This window comes from Schistocerca americana, chromosome 8, assembly GCF_021461395.2.
Source record: "Schistocerca americana isolate TAMUIC-IGC-003095 chromosome 8, iqSchAmer2.1, whole genome shotgun sequence".
Taxonomy (NCBI): Eukaryota; Metazoa; Arthropoda; class Insecta; order Orthoptera; family Acrididae; genus Schistocerca; species Schistocerca americana.
The window spans coordinates 368,446,036-368,473,078 of NC_060126.1; the positions used below are offsets into that span (position 1 = coordinate 368,446,036).

Consider the following 27,043-nt stretch of genomic DNA (forward strand, 5'->3'; position numbering starts at 1 on the left):
TTTTGTCTATGGTACTCTTAGATTTTCTCCAGGACAGCCACCTCTCAAATGCCTCAAGTCATTTGCTTGTCATCTCAGTCAAAGTTCAGGTCCCACATCCACAGAAAAGAATGGAAAACATGTAGCAATGTAGAAATCTTAATTTTGTTTTGATTAAGAGGTGATGGCTCTGTCATTTTACGAACTGCAGCTCCTGCTTTCTCAACAGGAACTTTAATTTCTTTCAAGTTTTCCCATTTGTTGTTAATGTTAGTTTATAGGTATGTATAATTTGTTTTCTTGCTCAATAAATTCACCATTAATGTTTAGGCAATACGAAATGTCTGTTACATTTGGTGCTTTGCAGCTTTGTATAAATTGTAAATATGTCATTAATGATTTACTGTTTGATGTGACCTGCTTGTTTGTAGTATTTTATTTTACTGCACAGGTTTGGGCATATCTGGGTTACAAAAGACCTTCTTTTATGTTACTTCTAGTATATGTGGTAGTATTTTTTGTGTATGTGATTTTTCATATCATTACAATTTCACATGCCTTCTATGCAACGCTTTTTAGCATATGCCAGTGACAACATTTCTTAACAATAAGCTTTATATGCAAAAAGTAAGGTATTTTTTTAATGAAAATATACGCAGTTGTCATTGGCAATTGCTGTGCATGCAAAGATTATTTTTTCTAATTTGTATTACCTCTGTTAGCGTAACAAAGAAAATTATTTCCATTAAAGAATACTAATGAAATTTTCAACATTTTTTGGTTTTGTAGATCAATCTATTAATTTAGAATGTCAGGATCTATTGGAAATGAGTGTTTGGTGTCACCGGCCGGGAGGCCCCTTGCGGGGCAGGTCCAGCCGCTTTGGTGCAGGTCTTATTACATTCGACGCCATATTGGGCGACCTGCGTGCCAGATGGGAATGAAACGATGATGAAGACAGCACAATATCCAGTCCCAGAGCGGAGAAAATCTCCGACCCAGTTGGGAATCGAACCCGGGCCCATAGAAAGGCAATCTGTCAAGCTGACCACTCAGCTATCGGGGCGGACAGGATGTATTGTTATATGGGGAAGTTGCATATTTCTTCCTATGTATTTAGTAAGCTGCCCTTTTCAGCAATATATAGAACTGACAGGCACTATGTTTTGTCACTGACTGTGTGGTTTTGTTCTGGGACACACACACACACACACACACACACAGAATCAAAGATTTCATAGTGTTCTTGAATGGCAACACGTTTCTTTGTTCTGCAAGCAGATATAACAAAAATTAGAAGTAGCATTATATATATTCTATGATATATAACAAAAAATAATCTTATGTACAGTAATTGTCAATGACAATTGCATATATTTTTATAAAAACACTTATGCTTATTGCATTTAAGTATGTATAAAGCATATTATCTTATTACTACAAGATTATTATGAAATAATATCACTGGCACATGCTAAAAACCATTATGCATATGGCAAGTTGCATTATAAAGACAAGAAAAATCACACACACATAAAACACTACTACATATACTAGAAGTAATGTATTAGAAGAAAGCTCTTTTGTAGTACACATACTGCTGATGAAAGGCAACACCCAAAATAAACTACCACCAAGAAGCTGCTTACGTCAAATAATTAATAATTAACATGGCATATTTATGGTTTAAGTGACAGTATGGTATATATTTCTTGCTGATGACAATGAATTTTGTTTCACCTATGTTTATTTCTAGCCCACAACACTCATATTTTGGTGATGCAGGATACAAGATGTCTAAGGCTATTTAAGCTGTCAGCAAATATTACAGTTAGTGTAGTGGATACTGTTCAGCTTCAAGGCAATTCTTTCTTCAACATTTTCATTGGCTTCTTTGAAGGGAATATGAGCTAAAATATTGGTGGCAACAAAATACAGCCCCGTCTCACTCCTTAGCATATCTTTAATGTGTCATTTTATCATTTTCTATTCTTGTAGTGGAATATTGGTTTCAATACAAATTAATTATGATCCAGGTCGTTGTCATATACCCCACTGTTTTTCAGCACCTTGACTGTCTTGCAATGTTGTACTCACTAAAAAGCTGTTTGATAATCAGTAGAACAAGCACAGACACCACAGTTCATGTCTTCACTTCCGATATAGTTTTAATGGAGAGACTTTGTAGATTCTTTTGTGAATAATTTTTAGAAATATTTTCATGACATGACTTATCACATTTGTTGTGAAATCAGTAAATTTTGGTTTTTTTTTTTTTTGCAAGATTACAAACTCTTGACTGAGGGCACTAAGGAATGGTACCTGAATTACACGTAATTTTATTGAATGGTTTTATCATCCAATCTATTTGTTCTTCATCAAACAATTTATGGAATTCAGAATGTGTCTCCTCTGGTCCTGCTGCTTTCCGACTTTGAATGTAACCTTTGTGTTCTCCTGCTACTCCACCAGCATTTACTGATTGTAGAGTGTAACCCTGCTTTGTGGGACATTTGTTGCATGGATGTAGTGGATTATGTTCGTATCCTGAGGGATGCAGAAAAGACCACAACAACGTTATAAGTCAGTTTCTTTTCTTGGAAAGCTAATTTAAGCTTTTTTACTAACTGCTAAAAGTTTATAAAAAAATATTTTTCATTATAAGCAATTGTATAGGAGATACAATATAGACAGTTAGGAAATGTGAGAAAGCAAACTAACTCTGGTGAGAGAGAAGCTGTAGAAAAATTACAGAAAGTAAGAATGTATTATAGGATTTTGACTTCTTTTCCAGTGCATTGTTCCTTCTTTCTAACTTTCTGCATTTGTCTGTTTTGGTTCAGAATTTGGAGTGACTTTACCTCAAGTTACTTCTCCTATACAGTTGTCATTTTCTACATTTTCCCCTTTTCTACTTGTCCCTTCTCCTTATGAGCATAAGCTCTGAAACTCTTATAGCCTCAGATTCAACACTGTTTGCTTGTGTCAGAAGCACTCTTCTTGTTCTTATTTTAATAATTAAGGAGGACACCGTTCTCACCAGCAAAGCAAATTCCTACATAACTTCCACTGTAGTGAGTACGGATAATTCCTAAACTAATTAACTTTGCACTGCTGTGGACATGTATACACATATTTTCCCCACTGCTCCCCAGGTGCTGTTGGACGTGTATATGCAGGACACCTGGGTTTTCCTTCACTGCTATGGATGTCTATAAAAGCATCCTGAGCCACTGATCTCTCACTGCCGTCGATGGAGTTACTTCCATTTTTCTGTGAACAAAAAATTTTTGAGTATTTATCACACAACATATGTGCCTCATTACGTGCTATCATTTACAGAAAACCTCCTTTTGATACCTTTAATCATTTATTAGATATGACAGTTGTTATGCCCACAATTCGCAATGAGTAAGAACGTGAATGAGCGTGTCGCGTTGGACCAGCCATTGGATATAAAACCCTTTAACTCTAGAATAAAGTGAAGCATTGTTCTGCTTTCAATTTCAAATAAAATTTAGAGATCATCTCTACATTTCATTTGCTGTAATGTATGGCCTAAAATCAACCACATGCGAAGTTTATGCAATGCATTTTTATCTCTGCAAAACTTTTAAAATTTCGCACACAGTCTTAAGTAATTTAATGCAGCACAGTAATTATGGCATATAAGGAAATGAAATTCAATCAGTCATCAAGCGAAGATATCAGAGTATAATATGAGCAAAAATCATTTTTTTTCGCTGAATAGCTTTCAAAAAATCATATGTATTTCCTGCCATCTACAACAGCATCTCTCAACACAGGCACTAACATTTGGCGAGCATAACAAAGCCATCCTTACGCCGAATGCAGAGAGGACGCCTGTAGCAGCGAAAGGGTTAATTATCAACAAACGCGGAAGACACTATTTCATATGCCATTGACAATAAGTGGTTTGGAAATTATGTGATGACGACCCCCTTTTTTTTTTTTTTTTTTTTTTGGGGGGGGTGGGGGTGCTAATGGTGGTGGTTGAATTTATAGTTCACAACTGATTTCTAATATTTTTGGCCTCCAATTTCTTAAATAAATGTGGTGCAGCTCCACAGTCCAAGTATCTTCAGTTCATTGCATGAAATCAAAAATAGACACACAGTTATCGAGCAGAGGAGAGGGCAGCAGCAGAAGGAACAAGATTTAACATTTATAACTGAAAATACCATGTTTATATTTTATTCTTATTTCTTATCATTCATCAAAGAAGTACGATTTTCATCTCTGAGGATGTTATCTTACGGAAATCCAGTCCTCAGTACAGCTAACATGTATTATCATAAATTTTCTTACTATTGCGTCAGCAGCTTCATGACAGAAATTAAAAGCATGCTTAAGAACGGAAGTTATTTAAAAACAAGCTAATAAATAGAACCAAAGAAATACAGTACAGAATTGAAAAATTTATCCAACTGGCGTGAAACTGCATATCTACAGACACTGAATATAACTAATAATTTACACTAATTACGCACTTATTTTACTACTCAACCACTTTGTTACAGAATTTGAACTACGTATCATAGATATTAACAGTAAAGCAGAGGTTCTCACTTTCTTTGCTAGCCACGAAAATAGTTCAATGAGCTTTGCTAAAGATGAGGACCAATTCAACGTAAACGACGTTCTGTACCTCCTGATGGCTTCACCAATATTCAATGGCTCACACAAGTCTAATGGCTGACATTGCACATGAGGTGGTATGCTCTGCAAGGCCTGCTAAAAACAATAATACTTTACACACGACTAGCACAAAAATTAAAACAAGTCAGAAGAGTCTAACAAACACAACAAATTGACAGTTATTCACCTACTACCATTCATTAAACTTAGTAGCATTTTTCCATGTGTATGAATTGCATAGTTACCTGAGCTATAATAATTCATTCAGTTTGTGTATTAATCTTCTATGCAGCTGAAATTTGTGACAGTTACTTAGACTATGCACATTTTGCATTCTTATTTCCAAAGATGTCGTCAGTGGCAACTTTTTTTTCACACATGCCCAAATTTTCACTAAAATGACATTCTTTCCAAACACTCATTTAACAGTATAAAATTGCATTCGCATGGACATAATACTGTCCCTGTCTGCTAGAATATGGGCAGCATGTTTATGAAAGCACGGCATACAATCTGACAAAAACTGAAGTGCAGGATTCAACAAAAAAATTGCCACTGATAATGATGCTAGCAATGTTGAACATGGGGAGAAAACATTGCTTAAGATATAAATATGTCTTCTTTATCATCCACTTGCATAATCAAACAAACACAATGAACAACTATGACAACAAAAAATGTGAATAATTCAGTTCCGAAAGATGTCAGGAGTTACCTCACAAAAATTAAATAAATTTTTAGCACATCAAGGTGGGGAACACACAACATTGACAATGTCTCACATTCAAAACAGCAAAAGTTGGTCTGAATTCAGTGAATTATTCTACAATAACTGAACATCATTGGATTGCCCATAAGTTGTCTGAAGTATATTTGTTTAGAACTGATAACTACAGAATGTGGGTGAATTAAGAGTTCTACATGTGGTAGTGGTGTTGTATAATTATAACCAATGAGAAACAAGAAAGAAGGCAAATGCCAATGCTGACACAGACAACTCTTCTGGCAGTAGCACCAAAAAAGAGGGCATCAAGCCACCAGTGTATTTTACCACTTAAAAATTTGTTAGCCTCAAGATTTACGAACTAGGAAGAATTGCAAAGCAAATGTCAAAATCCAGAATGAGATTTTCACTCTGCAGCGGAGTGTGCGCTGATATGAAACTTCCTGGCAGATTAAAACTGTGTGCCCGACCGAGACTCGAACTCGGGACCTTTGCCTTTCGCGGCCAAGTGCTCTACCATCTGAGCTACCGAAGCACGACTCACGCCCGGTACTCACAGCTTTACTTCTGCCAGTATCTCGTCTTCTACCTTCCAAACTTTACAGAAGCTCTCCTGCGAGCTGTGAGTACCGGGCGTGAGTCGTGCTTATGTAGCTCAGATGGTAGAGCACTTGCCTGCGAAAGGCAAAGGTCCCGAGTTCGAGTCTCAGTTGGGCACACAGTTTTAATCTGCCAGGAAGTTTCAAATGTCAAAATGCATTGTTGTAATTCAGCAATTCTGTCTGCAGGTTAACATAATGAGATATTTCTAGTTAACATAATGAGAGATACTTCTATGTCTGAAGCAAGCAAAACTGGACCTTTTGGTTAACTTACTTATGTGCTAGTACCATCTCAGTTTATTAACCATCTGGATGGCTATGAACTACAGTTTAGCTACTGCACGGAAGATGTATTGCAGGAAACAGTGAACAATCAAAAGGCTTCAATTGCCATTTAAACTTTTCTTCACCACTTTGTACTTCAACTGTTAAAATGTCAGACTTAAGAAAATTTAAATCCTTAAGAAATCTAAAAAACCTTAAGTACTACAAAATTCTACAACCTATTTACCTGATATGTCATATCACAGTTTCCACTATCTGATGGTGTGTCCACTTCTTCTACACATTCTAATGTCTTAACTGGTTTCCCATGCTCTCTTATACTTTTTATGCTGGTGTCTTTTGGGCTTCCTGTTGTCTCCTGGAATACAAATACTTATACACGATTACATTCAACAGCCTACTGATAAGGGGTACAGTAATCGTATTTTTGTAATTTTTCACATCTATGGTACGCGAAGTTCAGAATTCAAATATGAATTGGCCAAAGCAGTTCAACGCAGCTCTCAAAATTCAAGAAAATTGATCCTGAAGTTCTCCAACATGCCTTAATTTACTAAATATAGATCAGTTTATAACAAGACATGTAGCTCTGTCAGGGGCACTTGAGCTGTAATTGCTGGAGTGCTGGTTGAAGTCTTGCTTCAGTATTTTTTTTATCTAGTTGAATTCTAATACCTACATCATTTAAATATAAAATTCATCAAATATATGATAATTAACACACATCTATCATTTTTATGAGAAGTGCATGTGAGTTTACTAGAAATGCAATATCTGAGTGTGTATCTTCACAGAGAGACTCTCATATGTGCATTTTTACAACCTCTGCAGTATGCCCGTTACTATTGGTTAACATTGACATCAGTTGCCAAAACTGAGAGCTCATGCCATTGTTCGTTGGCTGGGTTGTTGGATGAGTAAAGGGATCAAACTATAGGGTCATCAGTCCCTTTTTCCTCAGACAGACAGGTCTACATGACTGTACATGAGAGATAGCCTACCATGCTAAACTCTAGCACCAGAGGGGAGGGGGGGGGGGGGTGTACGAAATGTCAATGAAGGCAAGATAAGGGACAAAAGGGAGGATGATGGGCATGCAAGGTGCCTCATCTGGAGAGCAGCAATGAAGTAACATACATCACCCAGTGCCCGCCACTTACCACAGTTAACTCCACTCAAACTGTCTATGAAAGACTAACAACATGGACAGGGCAAGAAAAGCATAGAAAGACAAAAGATGAACAAGTCTAACAGACAACAGGAGAAGGGAGAAGAAGAGTAAAAGAGCAGGTAGGTGAGGACCCAGCTGGACCACCAAGCCTGGACAACCACATCCTGGTGTGGGCAGAGGAGGCAACAGAGTTTTCTCCCAACCCCTCAATAAGGCTACGTGGCCCTCCCTTAACGAGAAAGGCGAAAGCCCCTTCATGTATAAAATGTAAAATTAAATCAGTAGCTGGGGCATCACCTCCTCACAAAAGTGGTAGCGAGTCAGGGAGATTGAGAGCCTGCCACAGGGTGGGTAGTTTGGGGACTGTCCAGCAAAATGTGAACTACTATCAAATGGTAACCACAACGACCATGGGGTGGGTCCTCATGATGGAGGACACGACCAGGCCTCAGCCACGTATGGGTGATGCACACCCGACAAAGGACAGCAGAGTCCTTGTGAGAGGCCTACATGGAGGGCCTCCACAGATTTGTAGTCTCCTTTATCACCCATGCTTTGTTTGGTAAGCCTGTGTGAGTATTCTAGACTCCTAACACTTGACTGCACAATACTGATTGGAGGTCTGTTTCCGGAATACTGATACCAAGAGTCGGTTTACTGGTAGCCAGTTTAACCAGGCTATCAGTGAGTTCATTCTCCAGAATCCCGACATGACCTGGGGTCCAGACGAAAGTGACTGGGCATCCACATTGTTCGAGGGCATACAGAGAATCCTGGACAGCAATGACCAAGGAATGGGGTTAACACTGGTCAACAGCTTGCAAACTACTCAAGGAGTCGCTGCAGATGAGAAAGGACCGACCGATGCAGTAAGCACGAGAGATGGCTATCAACTCCGCAGTGAAAACACTACAGCCATCCAGAAAGGAATGCGGTTCAGTATGTTTTGTGTGAGTATAAGCAAAGTCCACTTGACCAGCAACCATCAAGCCATCAATGTAGACTACATTTGAACCCCAGGATTCGCCAAGGACAGAGAAAAATTTGAGACAGAGGGCCTTGAGAGGGATCGAGTCTTTCAGACCTTGTGATAGGTCGAGATGAAGCTGTGGCCAAGGGATACACCATGGAGGTGTATGTGAGTGGGCCCAGAGGAGAGGTGGAAGATTAAACTACTGGAGTTCAGAGAGGACGGACCAAACGTGGACTGATCATAATCCCTGATCTAGGCCACTATTGTGGAAGATGGATTTCTGTGTTTGGAAAGAGAAGATCATAGTTTAAGTGCTCAGGAAAGCTGCGAACATGGGTTACATACCTGATAAGTTGCTGTTTGTGCCTGATCCACAATGGAGGGATCCCATCCTTCATGAGTCAACTGGTCACAAGACTAGTTCGAAAGGCTCCTGTTGCAAGTTGAACCCTACAATGGTGTATCAGATCCAGTATGCGCAATGTTGAACCGTATGCCAGACTCCAATAGTAGAGACGGGATTGTATCAGGGCTCTGTAGAGCTGCAGAAGGGTTGTGCGAGCTGCATCCTAGCTGGTGTTTATCAGGCAGCGAAGTGTATTAATATGCAGCCAGCTTAAGCTGGCAAAGACGGGAAATCCACATCAACCGAGAATCAAAGACCAGTCCTAAATGTGATAAGTTGCCACCACATTGAGAAGTTGGTTGTCGAAGTAAAGTTCTGGTTGTGGATGAACAGTACAACATTGACAAAAGAGCACGAAGTGAGTCTTAACCGCTGAAAACCGATAGCCATTGGCAGCCAGCCAAGGGTGACAGCAGAGGTGAAAGCACTCCAGGCAGCACCATTGAGAGCCCATCTGAGCAGGCATTCAGGGGAGTGATGCTGAGGGAAGGATGAGAAGACTGTAAACTGCTCACTGCAACACACTCTAGTGGATGGATGGCAGAAGACAATGGCTGCAAATGGAAAGGTCAATGGCCAAGAAAGTACTGTGTTCACCCTGAAGTGTGTGGGGTTATCAGTAAGCAAGAGGCAAAGGTCAAGTTGTGTTGTGAGTGAGTGACGGAGTGACGGACGGACGGAGGGAGGGGAGGCAGGGCAATGGCAATTTGCCTGATCCCGCACAAGATGATGTTGCTGAAGGGTACTTAAGCAGTGATGTTTCAAGATTACACATGAAATATATCTATGTATACTACAAGCAAATCATCAAAGAAAATAGCATCATCAAACCAACACAAACAGTGGTAATTTCTGAAGAAGCAATGTTACTACCAGAAGACTGATTCCATTATACGTTACAAACCTTACACGAAAACAGTATGTAACATGTGACGAGGTAATTATGATCAATGAACAGAAAGAAGGAATTTTTCCATGGTATTACAATAATCAGAAGTAAGAAAACACACATTTTCCATAAAAAATGATAATTAGGGGTGTGAGTTGCCATATACTTAATGAACTTTATATTTAAATAATGCAAGTGTTTGAACTGAACCAGAAAAAAATAATGAGCAAAGATGATCTCAAACCAGCAGTCCACTGGCTACCACCCTCAAGTGCTACTGACAGAGCCATGCAACACTCCAAAATCTCTCCTACCTTTAATAAATTAAGGTCACTCTGAGAACTTCAAAGTCAATTTTCTCATTTTCTCGAGAATTTCCGACTGTTTCATCTAACTGCTTTCAGACACTGATATTTGAGTTCTGAAGTTCACATGCCATAAACATGAATAATTACAGAAATCTGATAGCAGTGCAGCCCGTTGTGAAATCGGTTCCCAAGATTTCAAAAAGGCAACTACCTCCACTTATTACATGCCTCGACAAAAGCAATCACAAATTAAAGTATTAAAAACTATGCAACAAAATACTGGACAGAATACAGAGTATTCACAAATCGAACTATACTGTACACATGCACAACAAAGGAAACATCTTAGATGACCATTTCAGGCCTACTGAATGGTAAAATTAACTGCTTATACATCCATTTATAAATTAATAACTTAATAAAATCATGTTATAGTCAAATGCAGTAAGTCTCTTTATGCTAGTAAGCACTAGGAGAGTAGAACATGGAAGGAGCCTTGATAAGAAATAGTGGAATACAAAGTGACAGGCATTTGATCAGCAACACTTTCATTACAAAAGTCATATGATTCTAATCAATTCAGAACTTTAAAATAATCCCCGTACCATAAGAAGGAGAGCATGGTTAATTGTGTGACACGTACACACTAGGCCAGTGAATGACAGACTGCATTCAGCCAAACACTGGTCACCAGGGCACTGGTGTTGGGCTTCTCCTTCACACCATACAAAGAGCCTGAACCAAGGGATTTGGTCATGTGCAATCACAGTTGGCTTTGATAGCTTGCTGATGGTCCCATTTTGTTATTGTTGTAGAGTAGAGTTTTAATTACAATTTCACTGACTAATGAGGAAAGAAGAGGATTTAGCAGTCACAGCATTCGCAATATTTATTTTACCACAAGAAGCTGATGTTCAGAAAAGGTAGGCCAAATTTATTGTCTATCTCAAATTTGAATTAGAATATAGGCAATGTCATAATATCTGTTACTGAACTGTGTAAGCCTTAAAATTCCCAAAGATACCACCTCTTTTAGGAGAGCTGTATCTGCAGCAGAAAGTTCATAGATACTCCCACTTTTGTTTGTATCTCTTTGTCATTCACAGCAAAAACATGCCAATAAAGAACACCATTTTCTTTTTTATATAGTGCATATCACTTTCTAATATGCTGAGTTATTTCCCTTTTCTAATAGCTGAGTTATTTCCCTCCACGTGCCTAGTGTTTTCAGTTTGTTCGTAAGGGCCCATAAACATTTCCATTCGTGTTACAACTATAAGCTTTAATGCTTTCTCCATATTCCACTCTATACTCCAGTATTTTTAAATACAATGAATACCTACCCTTAGCAAGAGCAGTCATTGCCTGCAGGGGAAGCAGCAACTAAGTTTTTCAGGACAGCCATGAGCAGCACTCAGTATGTTTTACCGAATGGTTTTGCTCTTTAACAGCAAATTACTGTATTTTATACAGTAAGTTCCAGAGTTTCTGATGATGCTCTTATTAAATCAAAGAGCAAAACAGATGAACAAAACATACTCAGTATGTCTTGTTGATGTATGGAAACACGTACACACCCATTCCAGAGAGACACAAAATCGCTATTGAGTCAACAAATATTTGATCTGGCATCAACACTATGAGAGGGATCCCAATGCCAACCAACTGCCAATGCTTTGATTTTACAGCCAGCAAACCAAACCACAACCAAGGCCAACCACTTTATTGGTTCTGATTTGCCACCTGTACACACTAAGCAAATCTCTGTCAACAACATAACTGGCTGTCATTCGTTGGCCTACTGTGAATGTAGCTGTAGAGCTATAATTGGCACCTGCGCCACCTCACCTCTGGGTCACAATGACAACACTAACTCCCTTGCCCCCCCCCCCAATCACTCTCTGTGGTGTGTGTGTGTGTGTGTGTGTGTGTGTGTGTGTGTGTGTGTGTGTGTAGGGACGCAACACCTCCTATCTGTGGCTAATAAAATTTTAAAATCACCCCTGGCCTGAAGCCTTAACTAGACCAATTGAAGACTGCCATCATAATTAATAAGACCTGAGAAACACGTTTACACAGATTCCTTAATATCTGAGTCCCAGAAGGGTTTCGTTGTGGACAAGATTTTCGTAGTAGAAAAATCAATTAAATGTCACGCGGAGATGATATTCTCTACTATGGCTGACTTACTTGGTCGCAAAAGACACGCGACAATAAGGATCGTGCACCTTTCATATGCTCTGCATTTAATTGAGATGTTTCCATCTTGGCAGCTCTTTCTCAACATGGAGAAAACACTAAAAAAGTACAGTCTACATATTGTCAGAAGACTTTAGGTTTAATTCTGTCAATGTCCTGATGTTGCTCACACATCTACTTCACTACTCTGTAGTTCACACGTAAGTGCCTGGCAGAGCATTCTTCGAATCACATTCTCTAACAATGTGTAGGAAAAATGAAGATTTAAATCTTTCTGTGCGAACTAGGATTTCTCTTATTTTCTATGATGATCGTTTCTACCTATGTAGGTTGCTGAGAAAAATATTTTCACATTCAGAGGAGAAAATTGGTGACTGAAATTTCGTGACAAAATCCTGCACCAAAGAGAAACACCTTTGTTTTAATTATTGCCGCCACATCTTGCTTCTCATATCATGACACTCTTCCCTATTTTTTAATAAGACAAAATGAGCTGCCCTTCTGAGAACTTTTTTGATGTCCTCTGTCAATAATATCTGAGAAGGACACACAACACAAAGCAATATTCTACCAGAGGACAAACAAGCATAGTGTAGGCAGTCTTTAGTAGACCTGTTGCACCTTTGAAGTGTTCCATCAATACAATGCACTCTTTGGTTTGCCTTCCCCATAACATTATCTATGTGATCATTTCAACTTTAAGTTGTTCATAACTATAACTCCTAGGTATTTAGTTGAATTTTCAGCTTTTGAATTTGTGCGATTTATCGTGCAACCGAAATACAATGGATTTCTTTAGTACTCATGTGGATGACCTCACACATTTTGTTATTTATAGTCAATTGTCACTTTTTGCACCATAGATGCTGTGTGTAAGTCATTTTGCAACTGGTTTTGACATTTTGGTGACTTACTAGACAGTAAATGACAGCATCATTTGGAAGCAATCCAAGAGGGCTGCTCAGACTTTCTCTTAAATAGTTTATATGGGTTAGGAGAAGTAGAGGCCCTATAACAGTTCCTTGTGGAATGCAGATATCACTTCACCTTTACTGGATAATTTACCAGGTTATAATGGTAGGCCTTCCTTGTGGACTTCAGGAATACCACACATACTTCATTTAAAGTAACATTTCAGCAAGTTGCGTGGTAGGACAGCTGTCGGCCAACTGCTGTTCTTCCTCATGTACCACATGCTCACTGTGCTGCCTGTTCCGTTGGTATACACAGAGCCTCGTCAATGTGGCTGGCTGCATACAGGCAACACTGCCTTCCAACATTGCAAGGTGTCAATCACAATTACTTTATTCAACAGTAAAATGCATATTGCTTCGAGAGATGTTGCAGTCACTTTTAATGCACTCAAAATCTGATACTGGTCTTGACCACTGTATTTATTAATTTTGTACTGGCTTACGCATTTTGGCTTTATGCTATTCTCCAAGGCTCTACAAGAGAAATACATGAAAGATTATCAGTGAAAATACATTGGATGGTTGGATTAAAAGAGGGGGAAAGGGACCAAACTACGAGGTCATCAGTCCCTTGTTCTGAATAAACAAAGCCACAAGTGTGAGAATAAAACAAATGAGACTGACAACTCTAAACGGAATGAAAGGAAAAATCACAAGAACGATGAAGGGCAACATACATGTAAATGGACAAAGGAGGACGAGAGAACCACAGAAATGGATGAAGAGATTAAAACAACAAAGCAAATTACCATGGCTGGCTGACCATGAGAATAAAAAAAAGGAGAAGCCAGCCACTCTGGAACACTTAAAACCTCACCCTAGAAACACTAGGGTGGAGGACACAGAGGGACAAAGGACATGCGCTAAAACTTATATCAAATGATAAAACCCACCCTCATGAATAAAACGTAAAACTGAATCAGCCGATGAGGCGTCGTCAAATTAGCAGAAACGAGTCCGGTAAGCCAGATTTCATTGCTGGGCGGTCAAAGTGGGACAGTGCACCAGAATATGGGTCACTGTCAACCAGGCACCGCACTGACACTCAGGAGGGTCTTCACGGCGCAGGAGGTAACCGTGGGTCGCAGAAGCATGGCCAATGCAGAGCCAGCAGAGGACAACTGATTCCCTGTGAGAGGCCCCCATGGAAGACTTCCACACCTTCGTAGTCTCCTTAATCACACGCAGTTTGTTGTGTGTACTGTTATGCCGTTCCATCTCCCAAAGCCGAAAAATCCTACGGCGTAAGTCAGGATCAGAGATGCCCATCTGCAGAAGCAGTTTCCACGTAGTCGGTTTGGCCAGCCTGTTGGCAAGTTCGTTGCCTGGGATGCCGACGTGTCCTGGAGTCCACACAAACACCACTGAATGATGGGACCGGTCCAGAGCATAGATGGACTCCTGGATGGATGCTACCAAAGGATGGCAAGGGTAGCACTGGTCGATAGCTTGTAGGCTGCTCAAGGAGTCAGTACATAGAAGAAATGATTTCCTGGGGCATGAACGGATATACTGAAGTGCACGAGAGGTGGCAACCAGCTCTGCAGTGAATACACTGCAGCCAGCGGGCAAGGAATGCTGTTCAAAATGGCCTCTGTGGACATAGGCAAAATCAACATGACCATCAAGCCATCAAGCAGTCTGTTTAAACCACTTCAGAGCCCCGGAATACGTCAAGAATCGAGAGTAAATGACAGCGGTAGGAGTAACTGAGTCCTTCGGGTCACACAAAACGTCCAGATGAATCTGCGGCCTAGGTGTACACCATAGAGGTGTATGCGGACAGACCTGGATGGGAGGTGGGAAAGGGAAGGACTCCACTTCAGACAGAACGGATCGCATGTGAACTGTAATAGTTAGCCCTGACCTGGCCCGCCGATGCGGGAGATAAACTGCTGCGGGTGGAAAAGGAGACGGTAATTCAGATGTTCAGAAGAACTATGAATGTGTGCAACGTAACTGGCAAGCAGTTGTGCATGTCGGATCTGCAAGGGAGGGACTCCAGCCTCCACCAGGACACTGGTCACCGGACCCGTTCTAAAAGCTCCCGTCACTAGGCGAATGCCACAGTGGTGCACTGGGTGGAGTACACGCAACACTGAGCTTGCCGCCAAACCATAAACCACACTCCCATAGTCAAGGCGGGCTTGAACAAGGGCTTTGTAGAGCTGCAATAGAGTAGAGCGATCTGAACCCCAGTTGGTGTTGCTCAGGCAGTGGAGGGCATTGAGGTGCTGCCAGCACTTCCACTTAAGCTGACGAAGGTGAGGTAGCCATGTCAATCGGGCGTCAGAAACTAGTCATGAAGGTAAAGTTCTGGTTCCAGATGAACGGTACGACGCCGACAGAAGTGCATGACACACAACTTAGCGGCCGAAAACTGGAAGCCATGGGCAAGAGCCGATGACTGCGCCTTGTGGATGGCTCCCTGTAGGTGCTGCTCAGCAACACTGGTACTGGTGGAGCAGTACGAAATGCAGAAGTCGTCTGCATACAGAGAGGGTGAGACGTACGGTCCTACAGCTGCTGCTAGACCATTAATGGCCACTAAAAATAGTGATACACTCAATACAGAGACCTGTGGGACCCCATTCTCCTGGATATGGGTGGGTGGACTACGAGAGGCACCAACAAGGACACGGAAAGTACGGAGCAACAGGAAATTCTCGATAAAAATCTGGAGTGGGCCTCTGAGACCCCACCTGTATAATGAGGCAAGGATATGTCGTCACCAGGTGGTGTCATACACTTTGCGTAGTTCAAAAAAGACGGCAACAAGGTGTTGGCGTCTGGAAAAGGCTGTTCAGATGGCAGACTTGAGGGACACAAGATTATCAGTGGTAGAGCGTCCCTGGCGGAATCCACCCTGATATTGAGCCAGTAGGCCACGCGACTCCAGGACCCAACCCGACCAGCACCGCCACCATATGTTCCAGCAGCTTACAAACAATGTTGGTGAGGCTGATGGGACCATAGATACCGACATCAAGTGGGTTTTTGCCGGGTTTGAGCACTGGAACAATGGTGCTCTCCCGCCATTGGGATGGAAAGACACCATCACACCAGATCCAGTTGTAGATGATGATGAGATGGCACTTGTAATCAGACGAGAGATGTTTAAACATCTCACTGTGGATCTGATCCGGCCCAAGAGCTATGTCGGGGCCATATGCAAGAGCACTGAGGAGCTTCCACTCCGTAAATTTGGTGTTATAGGGTTCACTGTGGCGTGTAGTGAAAGATAGGACTTTCCTTTCCATCCGCCGTTTGTGGGTCCAGAAGGCTGGGCCGGGTGGGGTGGGGGAGTTCCCCGACGCATAGGCTCGAGCATGGTGCTCAGCAAAGTGCTCGGCAATTGTGTTTGCATTGGTACATAACACGCCAATGATTATAACGCCAGGGTCACCTGTTGGGGTCTGGTACCCAAAAAACATCTGATCTTTGTCCAGACATGGGAAGGTGACATGTGGCACCCAATAGTTGACTCATACCTCTCTCAGCACCCCTGTTTCCTTTGTTTTATAAGCTGGCGTACACGGGGATGGAGCCACTTAAAGGTTATCAGATGTCTAGGGAAGGGTGTCGCTTATATCGCTGTAGAGCTCGCCAATACTCTGTAATTGCCTCAGCAACTTCCGGCATCCACCAAGGGATTGTCTTTCACCGGGGAGGGCACGCTACAGAGCGAGGGATTGTGTCACCTGCTCAACCATCACATCAATGTTACCATGTGATGCAGAGTTAACAGTGACATCAGAGGTGAAATTTTCCCAGTCCACCTTGTTTAAAGCTCACCTGGGCAGGCATTCATGGGCCTGACGCCAGGGCAGTGACAGGAAGATGGAAAAGTGGTCACTACCACACAGGTCGTCATGTGCTCTCCAGTGGATAGATGGGAGACGTCCAGGGCTGCAAATTGATAATCGATGGCCGAGTAACAACCTTAAGCCACACTGAAATGTGTGGCAGCCCCAGTATTTAACAGGCACAGGTCAAATTGAGACAGTAAAGTTTCGACATCTTTGCCTCTGCCAGTAAGCACGGTGTCACCCCACAAGGGGTTATGGGCAGTAAAATCTCCCAAAACTACGAAAGGTTTAGGGAGTTGATCAATCAGTGCAGCTAATACATTCAGGGGTACTGCACCATCTGGAGGAAGATATACAATGCAGACAGTTATTTCCTGTGTCGTCCGTATTCTGACAGACACGGCTTCAAGAGGGGTTTGAAGGGACACAGTTTCACTAAAGACTGAGTTTAGGACATAAACACAAACTCCACCTGACACTCAATTATAGTCTCTACGGTTCCTGTAATATCCCTTATAGCTACGGAGGGCAGGGGTCCGCATTGTCGGGAACCAGGTTTCCTTAGCATTAAAGTTAGACTTTGCCCGCTTAGAGACTGCTGGCGGTGCACCACCAGCAAGAGATGATGTACTTTGCTTCATGGCATGTCATTCGCCCTGATGCCACCCACTCCCGACCAGGAGCCCTCTCCACGGGCGCCACCCAGCCGCAGCAAAGGCCACCTGGCAGGATGGCCATTGCTGGGAGTCCCGATGCCCCAGGATGACGGGCACCTACTCCTTGGCATATGTGCGGAGTTAACAGTGCAGGCATCAGCAGAGCAATCCCTGTGTTGTCAGGGGGCTACAACCAACAGGGTACATGATGGCCCCACCACAACAGACTGGCTACCATGCTGGATATCAGGTACAAAGAAGTCCATGGTCATTGTCGGCACAGAAAGTGACACTGCATAGTGGAAAATGCACCATAGACATAATGCACCATATAAGGTGCCTTTCCCCAATTGGCTAGCTCTTCGGGAAAATTTTGAAAAATGGAGGTCAAACCCTACAGGGGTCCATCACAAAGGCTGAAACATGTGATACTCCCTTTAGTCGCCTCTTACGACAGGCAAGAATACCTTGGCCCTATTCTTACCCCAGGACCAGGAAGGGGGAAAACACATTGGTACAATTACATAAAATGCACTTTGTTTGAACAGAAGTAGTCAGTGCCCAGCAAAAAAACATTGATAAAATGCACATCATAAATGCAGAGAGAGGCAGGGGTAACCAATATATCAATATTATGATTCACTAAACAGGAGGCGATTTTCTTGTTGTAGGTAAAATAAGGTACCATTGCACTCATTCATTAAAAGAACTGTCATGTGAGGATCTTCTTGTCGCTTATATAGATGCCCTTTCCATGGAGAAAATATTACATTTCTGAGGAGGCATTTATGTGTGTTTCCCTCTTTATTTCTTCTGCTGCATCACTAGAGAGAGGTCTAGCAGCATATTCAATAGCATTACTAAATTCAGTGTCAATTTCTTTTTTAAGGCACAACCGACAGTGTTGCATTCTGCAACATCTTATCTGTGTAATACTTATTTTGAATGACATCTGTGACAGGTGGATGAACTTTGATGATTGCCTTTAAGAAGTCTCCTTATGGGCCCAGTCTGACTTACCCATGTTACATCATTGAACCATTTACAGGAGAGATACAATATCTGTGTACTGAGAAAACAGTAGTTTCACAACTGCATCCAGATCGCAGCAAATAAAGCAAATCATCTCTTTCACCAGTGCTGTGATTGCCTTTATACAACAGAGGGTGTTAAACTCAAAGGGCAGTCTGTGGCCAAGGTCTGTGCACACATACCATTGTGCCAATTTTTGGTGGTGGTTGTTGTCTTCAGTCCTGAGACTGGTTTGATGCAGCTCTCCACGCTACTCCATCCTGTGCAACCTTCTTCATCTCCCAGTACCTACTGCAGCCTACATCCTTCTGAATTTGCTTAGTGTATTCATCTCTTGGTCTCCCTCTACAATTTTTACCCTCCACGCTGCCCTCCAGTACCAAATTGGTGATCCCTTGATGTCTCAGAACATGTCCTACCAACCAATCCCTTCTCCTAGTCAAGTTGTGCCACAAACTCCTCTTCTCCCCAATTCTGTTCAATACCTCCTCATTAGTTATGTGATCTACCCATCTAATCTTCAGCATTCTTCTGTAGCACCACATTTAGAAAGCTTCTATTCTCTTCTTGTCTAAACTATTTATCATCCATGTTACACTTCCATACATGGCTACACTCCATACAAATACTTTCACGAACGACTTCCTGACACTTAAATCTACACTCTATGTTAACAAATTTCTCTTCTTCAGAAACGCTTTCCTTGCCATTGCCAGTCTACATTTTATATCCTCTACTCCGAACATCACCAGTTCTTTTGCTCCCCAAATAGCAAAACTCATTTACTACTTTAAGTGTCTCATTTGCTAATCTAATTTCTGCAGCATCACCCGATTTAATTCGACTACATTCCATTATCCTCGTTTTGCTTTTGTTGATGTTCATCTTATACCCTCCTTTCAAGACACTGTCCATTCCATTCAACTGCTCTTCCAAGTCCTTTGCTGTCTCTGACAGAATTACAATGTCATCGGCAAACCTCGAAGTTTTTTCTCTCTTCTCCATAGATTTTAATACCTACTCTGAACTTTTCTTTTGTTTCCTTTACTGCTTGCTCAATATACAGATTGAATAGCATCGGGGAGAGGCTGCAACCCTGTCTCACTCCCTTCCCAACCACTGCTTCTCTTTCCTGTCCCTCGACTCTTATAACTGCCATCTGGTTTCTGTGCAAATTGTAAATAGCCTTTCGCTCTCTGTATTTTACCCCTGCCACCTTCAGAATTTGAAAGAGAGTATTCCAGCCAACATTGTCAAAAGCTTTTGGTATAGGCCTAAATGAAAGACACAAGTAGGTATCTTATACTGCACAAGAGTGATATGCCAAGCCCCAAGTGGTTAAGTAGATCATTGAAACTGCCATTATTTTGCAAGGTCAAATTAGTAGATAACAGACAAGGGATTCAAGCAACCAAACGCTAGCTCTCATACAGCAGCCTGCCTGTAACCACAACATGGGCAGGCCCATACAATGCCGAGGTTGTTTTAAATATGCTGCAGAAGATTCTCTGTGAAGTCCTATCACATCCTCCGCACAATCCCGATCTCTCTCCTTATGATTTCCATATTTTTTGGAGTCTTTAAGAAAGACATTCATGGCCATCAATTTGCTTTGGATGAAAAGATGCACATCTGGATACAATCATGGTTCTGTAGGAAACCTCGAACATTTTTCCATGCAGGCACTGACTGTACTGTTTTTCAGTGGGATAACTTAGCAGATATGGTGATTAATTTTGAAATAATAAACCATTTACTCAATTTTCCTCATCTGTCTCATTTTCAATGGACTGCCCCTTATACTGTAAGACTGACGTGGGATAGACCCTTGTTACCTCAGCATTAACAACAAAGTACCAGAGTTTGAAGCACAAAACAATGAAGCCTACATAATACGAAGTACAGAAATCTGGTTAAAAACTAATACATAACAGAAGACATGGAACTCAAATCTACTGAAATCGCAACTGTTGCTCAATGTGAGAGAGTGTCAGCAAGGCTCATTCTCAAGGGTAGACATAAATGTTTATTTGGATGCTTCTATCAGCCACCACTTCACCTGCGATAAAACCAGAAGCTTTAGAAAGAACCTGAGCCCAATAGCAAGCATGACAAGACACCCTACGAAACAATACTAAATACACGAACATATAATACCGCAGTGTAATGGAGTATCTTAAATATAAAATAAATAGTAAACGCTCTCTCTGAAAATAACACACAATATAGATCTGCGGTTGAAGATGCCCACACTGAAACTTACCAATGGGGATGAGATTTTTATAACATTAATGGCTACCAAAGTAAAAAAGACAACTAAAACAAGTAGAAAGATTTTCACATTCAGTAAACCAAATAGACAGTAGCACCACAATTCAAAAATTTACCCCCTTGCAGGAACATCCATACATATGTATCAAGTGTAGAAAAATGGTTGACCTAGGATTGCACAGGTATGTATGTATAGTATGATAAGGATAACGTGTTGACTGACACTTCACATCATGGAACTTAGTTCCTCCAACCAGAGCTCCTAATGTTACTTGTGAACTGCCCAGTGTTGCCAATGGCATACAACAAAGTAGCATTCAAGTTGGAGTTATGGAATTGTGTGCTGTACACACATTTGTCATCAGGCATTGCCAGCAGCCCAGTCAAAGCAGACAAATATGCGTTCTTCCCATGTCATAGACCACTCCCTATTGCCTGAGTCCTAACCAAGGCAACTGATTTCACAGCAAATCAAACGTAAAATTATACAAAGTTTTACTCACAGTATAAAAAAACATTTCACAATAGGCAGAACCCCGTGGGGGCATGGTATACAGTTCCCACAAAGAAACTTCTAATTGAACAGACTATAACATAGTAAGTGAAAAATTAAGTACATGACTGTAGACAGACAGATGCTGAATGAAACACTTTTGGCTATCAAAAGGGAAATGCACGGAGCCTTCACTGTACATTTTAGCAGTCTTATTGAAAACGTTGACTGGAATACTCTCTTTCAAATTCTGAAGGTGGCAGGGGTAAAATACAGGGAGCGAAAGGCTATTTACAATTTGTACAGAAACCAGATGGCAGTTATAAGAGTCGAGGGGCATGAAAGGAGTGAGACAGGGTTGTAGCCTCTCCCCGATGTTATTCAATCTGTATATTGAGCAAGCAGTAAAGGAAACAAAAGAAAAATTTGGAGTAGGTATTAAAATCCGTGGAGAAGAAACAAAAACTTTGAGGTTCGCCGATGACATTGTAATTCTGTCAGAGACAGCAAAGGACTTGGAAGAGCAGTTGAATGGAATGGACAGTGTCTTGAAAGGAGGATATAAGATGAACATCAACAAAAGCAAAATGAGGATAATGGAATGTAGTCAAATTAAATCGGGTGATGCTGAGGGGATTAGATTAGGAAATGAGACACTTAAAGTAGTAAAGGAGTTTTGCTATTTAGGGAGTAAAATAACTGATGATGGTCGAAGTAGAGAGGATATTAAATGTAGACTGGCAATGGCAAGGAAATCGTTTCTGAAGAAGAGAAATTTGTTAACATTGAGTATAGGTTTAAATGTCAGGAAGTCGTTTCTGAAAGTATTTGTATGGAGTGTAGCCATGTAAGGAAGTGAAACGTGGACGATAACCAGTTTGGACAAGAAGAGAATAGAAGCTTTCTAAATGTGGTGCTACAGAAGAATGCTGAAGACAAGGTGGGTAGATCACGTAACTAATGAGGAGGTATTGAATAGGATTGGGGAGAAGAGAAGTTTGTGGCACAACTTGACTAGAAGAAGGGATCGGTTGGTAGGACATGTTTTGAGGCATCAAGGGATCACAAATTTAGCATTGGAGGGCAGTGTGGAGGGTAAAAATCGTAGAGGGAGACCAAGAGATGAATAGACTAAGCAGATTCAGAAGGATGTAGGTTGCAGTAGGTACTGGGAGATGAAGAAGCTTGCACAGGATAGAGTAACATGGAGAGCTGCATCAAACCAGTCTCAGGACTGAAGACCACAACAACAACAACAACAACAACATTGAAAAATCAGGTCAACTACAGCTGACGATACCAAAACACCAATAGCTACAACTGAAACTACGAAAATTGGAATCTGTCACTTCCCTTGACCTATACAGGCCTCGGTCAACAAAAAAAAAAAAAAAAAAAAAAAAAAAAACAACACACCCCTCAAAAATCAAACGTCCATACATAAATCATAACACATCCAATACACTATCAATACGCAAAACATCACAACTCAAGAAAAATCACCATAGGGCAACATCAAACAAAACAAGATGACATCCACAAACACATCAAACTCAAACTCCACCCTGTAATGACGTCACACACCACAACACCCTTACATCACAGGTCAAAGCAGACAGGTGGAATCTGACACTTCCATTGACCTAAATCAGGAATGCTTAACTCATTTTTCAATGTTTCTTTACAATGGAAATTCCAGGAATGCTACTCAGTTTAATTCCTGGACCACTGCAAAGATGAGCGATACAGATGTTAGCACAGTGGCATTGAGTAACAGCTGAAACCACTTAAACTGAACAAAGATCCAGGGCCCCAAGGAGCTATCAGATTATACACAGAATATGCAGCTGCATTAGTAACTCTCTTATCCATAATACACATCTCAGACAAAATCTCGTTGGAAGAAAACCCGTATCACACCCATCTACAAGAAGGGTAACAGACAAAACAAAAGTGAGCCGCAAAGCTGTTTTTCACTATCACTGTTTCAGATCATACGAGTTAGTGCCTGTCAAAATAAATCTGCGACCGTCACAAGGATTTCCTTTGAGGGAGTACACAACACATTCCAAGAGTCATCAGTAGACGACAATTTCAGACATACCAAGGTAAGTGCATTTGGACCTGTGCTGTTCATGACTTGTAAGCCCAAACTGGAATCTTAACTCACACTACTATCTCGGTGTAGAACTCTATGACAATATGGAATAGGATCATCAATTAGGCTTGAACAGAAGTAAAGCAGACGGCATACTTCAATTCACTGTTCGATTATTGCACAAAGGCAGTCAGCCTACCAAGGAGATTTCTCACAACGCACTGGCACAACTCAGCCTATCGAGCGTGCTTGATTTACAGGACAGTGTCACGAAAATGCCAATAAATCTGAATTGGCAGATACTTGAAAATAAAGATGTCAATTATACTGCAAAATCCTACCTTAAAAAGTTTCAATGACAAATATTAAGTGAGGAATATACCCCCCTCCCCTCCCCCAAGTATGTAATCACTCTCAGAAAATTAGACTGATTACAACATGCACAGACACATTCAACATTGCGACAATGGGAAATACTCTCTACCATGCACTTAAGTGTTTCCAGAATATGAAGCGAAAATTGAAATGGCAAAGAAGGCACATAACAACATGCAGAGTCTACATCAATAAAAATATGAGAGACAAGCGAATTTAAACACTTTGAAATCTTCAGCATTTAAATTTCTTGTGTAATGAGCAAAATGAATACACGCAAGAAGGGGTAAAAGTATAACTAGTGAAGGGATGGAGATATTAACAAAGTCTGGACCACATGAGAGAGGGGGAGAGTGGTGTGTGGGGTGGGGGGGGGGGGGGGGGGGAGAAAGAGAGAGACATTATCTGTAATCTAATATTCACACAGGCGTCTCCAGGTTATACAGAACAGAACACACAGGTTTCTGGTTATCTTATGCTTTCCATAATACTCTTCCAATATAGAAAACGAGATAACTAATTAAATGAATAGCTGTTAACACTAAGCATATGTACCTGAGACAAACACACACTATCCTCAATGGAGCCTGAACTGTGCACCGTACTCATTTGTTCCGTGTGGTCATAGGAACAAATTGTCTTCTGAGCTTCATCTCCACTTGCTGACTGCATTAAGCTTAACCCATTCTTTGATTCACTCTGTGGAATTATAAATTAAAGTTGGCATTAAAAGTGGAAAAACAAAGCAATGGTGTTTGCACAGATTACACCTGTTATACATACCTGTCCAGCATCAGCACTTGAAGCCTGCATAACTTGGATGTTTTCTGCATCATATGTTTTGACATCTCCTTGATGTATCAGATGAACAAGCTTCAGCTGTGTTTTGATGCTTTGTTTTGGTTTAGCTGTTGGCGTTGTAGAGTAGTCTAAACATAATTGGGTCAAAGACTTTGAAGACGATATCTTATTTTCACTTACTGAGCCATAACTCAAACTTTTTGTTCGTTTTTTGTAGAACCCTTTTGAACAGTCTGCACAACTGGCTCCAACTCGGTCTAACTTTGAAAGCGATGGCGTTCTTTGCCTTATATTTGGAGTAGAATGAATAAAAATTTTACCCTCGTCTCTAAAATGACTATCATCTTTCCTAGTGCCTTTTTTCTTGATAGTGCTACAGCTGCTAATATTCTTCAAATCATCACTTTGATCAGCCGACGGTCGAAATATCTGTTCAGCCTCCAATAACCACGAAGATAGATTCGGTGTGCGAGAACCACTGCTGGGCCATTTCAGTTCACTTCTTGGCGTTGCCGAAGTCCGAGTTCTCTTGAAAATCTTTCTTGCAGGGGAGAAATCTAATTTCCTTTTTTCTGACAAACAAGAAGATTCAGCTGCTTCACTCACACTTTTGCGGCGTTCAGGAGTCCCTGCATCAAATACGTTGTCTACACTGCAGTCTTCAGAAAATGCTGATAAATCAGTCTCCACTAAATTTTCCTTCTCCTCATTCACGCGCTTTAACAAATTTTGCATGCGTTTTCTTTTGGCTTGCTTCTTATTATATGCCCGCCTTCTCCTTCCGCCGCCCATGCCGTATCTGAACAAAAGAAAGATTATAGATGAAATCTACGTGTATATAAACACAGCATATGTGCAGAAAAAGTTTTGCGACACAATCAGCTCGCACTTATGCAGACAATAACCGTACACCTCCTAATGCACACGAGTTTGCACAGCACTGGTTCCACTAGTACTGCACAACAAGTGGTTCAAATACACCGGCTCCCGCTCCCAGTGAATCACGTCATTCCGGCGATACGCGCACATGTCATCTTTAAAAATAGAAATTCAAACTTTTCTGCGGGAGCAGGCCTGTTGTGATACAATGCTAAAACCGGTACCTGTCTAAACTGCAAGTATTCATACCACAGAGACTTGAATTCGTGCACATGCAAGGAAAGCAATATTATACACATATCTTGCATTTAAAACAACTCCAAAACTAGTGTGTATGTAGTGGCTACGAACGCACCAATAGAAAAGAAGAGAATTACAGATGCTGAGTCACAGATTTTGCACACAGGCTATCATCTCTAAGGTTCGTTTGAGCAGTTACCAGAAAGCGCCAAACAGGCTGTACTGCGCATGCGCAGCTAAGATGACGTAGGCAGCCCGTGCTTGGTGCTTGCTCTGCTCATACGCTTTTCGTTGTATTTCTGGTGGGGCATCACGTGACCATGTGTAGCCGTGCCGCCCGTGCGGCATGTTGTTGAGAGGACATACTACTGAGTTGTTAGAGCAATTGTTTTATCATATCCCACACAGATAAAGGATGCGAATAAGGCAGCAGTTCTTGGCAAAATATCATTTCAAAATTAGACTACACAGCTCTAAGTACCATAAGGGGTGACTTTGACAGATTTTTTTTTTAATTCGTACTCTGCAATATTGTTATGTAGCATTTCCAACAGGTTTACATCTACACAGCACTGCAAAATGCTACTAGGATGGAATACAAATTACTTGCAACAAAAAAAGAGACAGTTTCTTGTGTAGCTTACACCGGAATAATGAACAATAAATTTCATGACTATTTGAAAATGTGAAAAAATTAACATGGTTGTCTGTGAGGCAAAGAAACTGTACAACTGACGGTTTATATTCTACTCTAGGAATAAATATGACGCCATGTGGGGAGTTAAAACGATAAAACATTGCATGCTGCCAGTCTAAAATTTAGCATAGAATGGCATTCTATAAATTTAAGACGTAAACTCAAATTAAGAAATAACTTCAAGCCCAGAGGAAGTACTAGACAAGTGCCTTGTGATCGAAGAACACTTTCACAGAAGGCAGATCTATAAAATTCTGCTACAGCTGTCATTATATTTGAAACAAAATATTTACTTCAAAACTACTGACCAAATTTGCCTACTTAGCTTCAAGTCAATGTTTACTTATGTTCATACGTATATAGCATTAAGAGATCTTACATTGTCATAAATGGAACAGGCCATGAGAGACTACTCCAGCCAGCATCGGAATTTCATAAACCATACTAAAATGTTTCATTCCGCTCTAATTGCACATTTATAGGTCCAGATGGACTCTGAAGTACCCGATATTCAGCTTTTCAT

General features: G+C 41.0%; 1 protein-coding gene across 1 annotated transcript in view; it reads right to left on the reverse strand.

Annotated features, from left to right (window-relative positions):
• Positions 1 to 25,964, reverse strand: part of LOC124545855 — a 77,957-nt gene extending 51,993 nt beyond the window's left edge. The window contains exons 1-5 of the mRNA XM_047124813.1: positions 25,808 to 25,964; positions 24,687 to 25,503; positions 24,459 to 24,602; positions 6,476 to 6,607; positions 4,570 to 4,734 (exon numbers count right to left, since the gene is read on the reverse strand). Coding sequence (XP_046980769.1) covers positions 4,570 to 4,734; positions 6,476 to 6,607; positions 24,459 to 24,602; positions 24,687 to 25,503; positions 25,808 to 25,857 — 1,308 coding nt within the window. The 5' untranslated portion in view covers positions 25,858 to 25,964. The remainder of the gene's footprint in view (positions 1 to 4,569; positions 4,735 to 6,475; positions 6,608 to 24,458; positions 24,603 to 24,686; positions 25,504 to 25,807) is intronic.
• Positions 25,965 to 27,043: the final 1,079 nt, after the last annotated feature.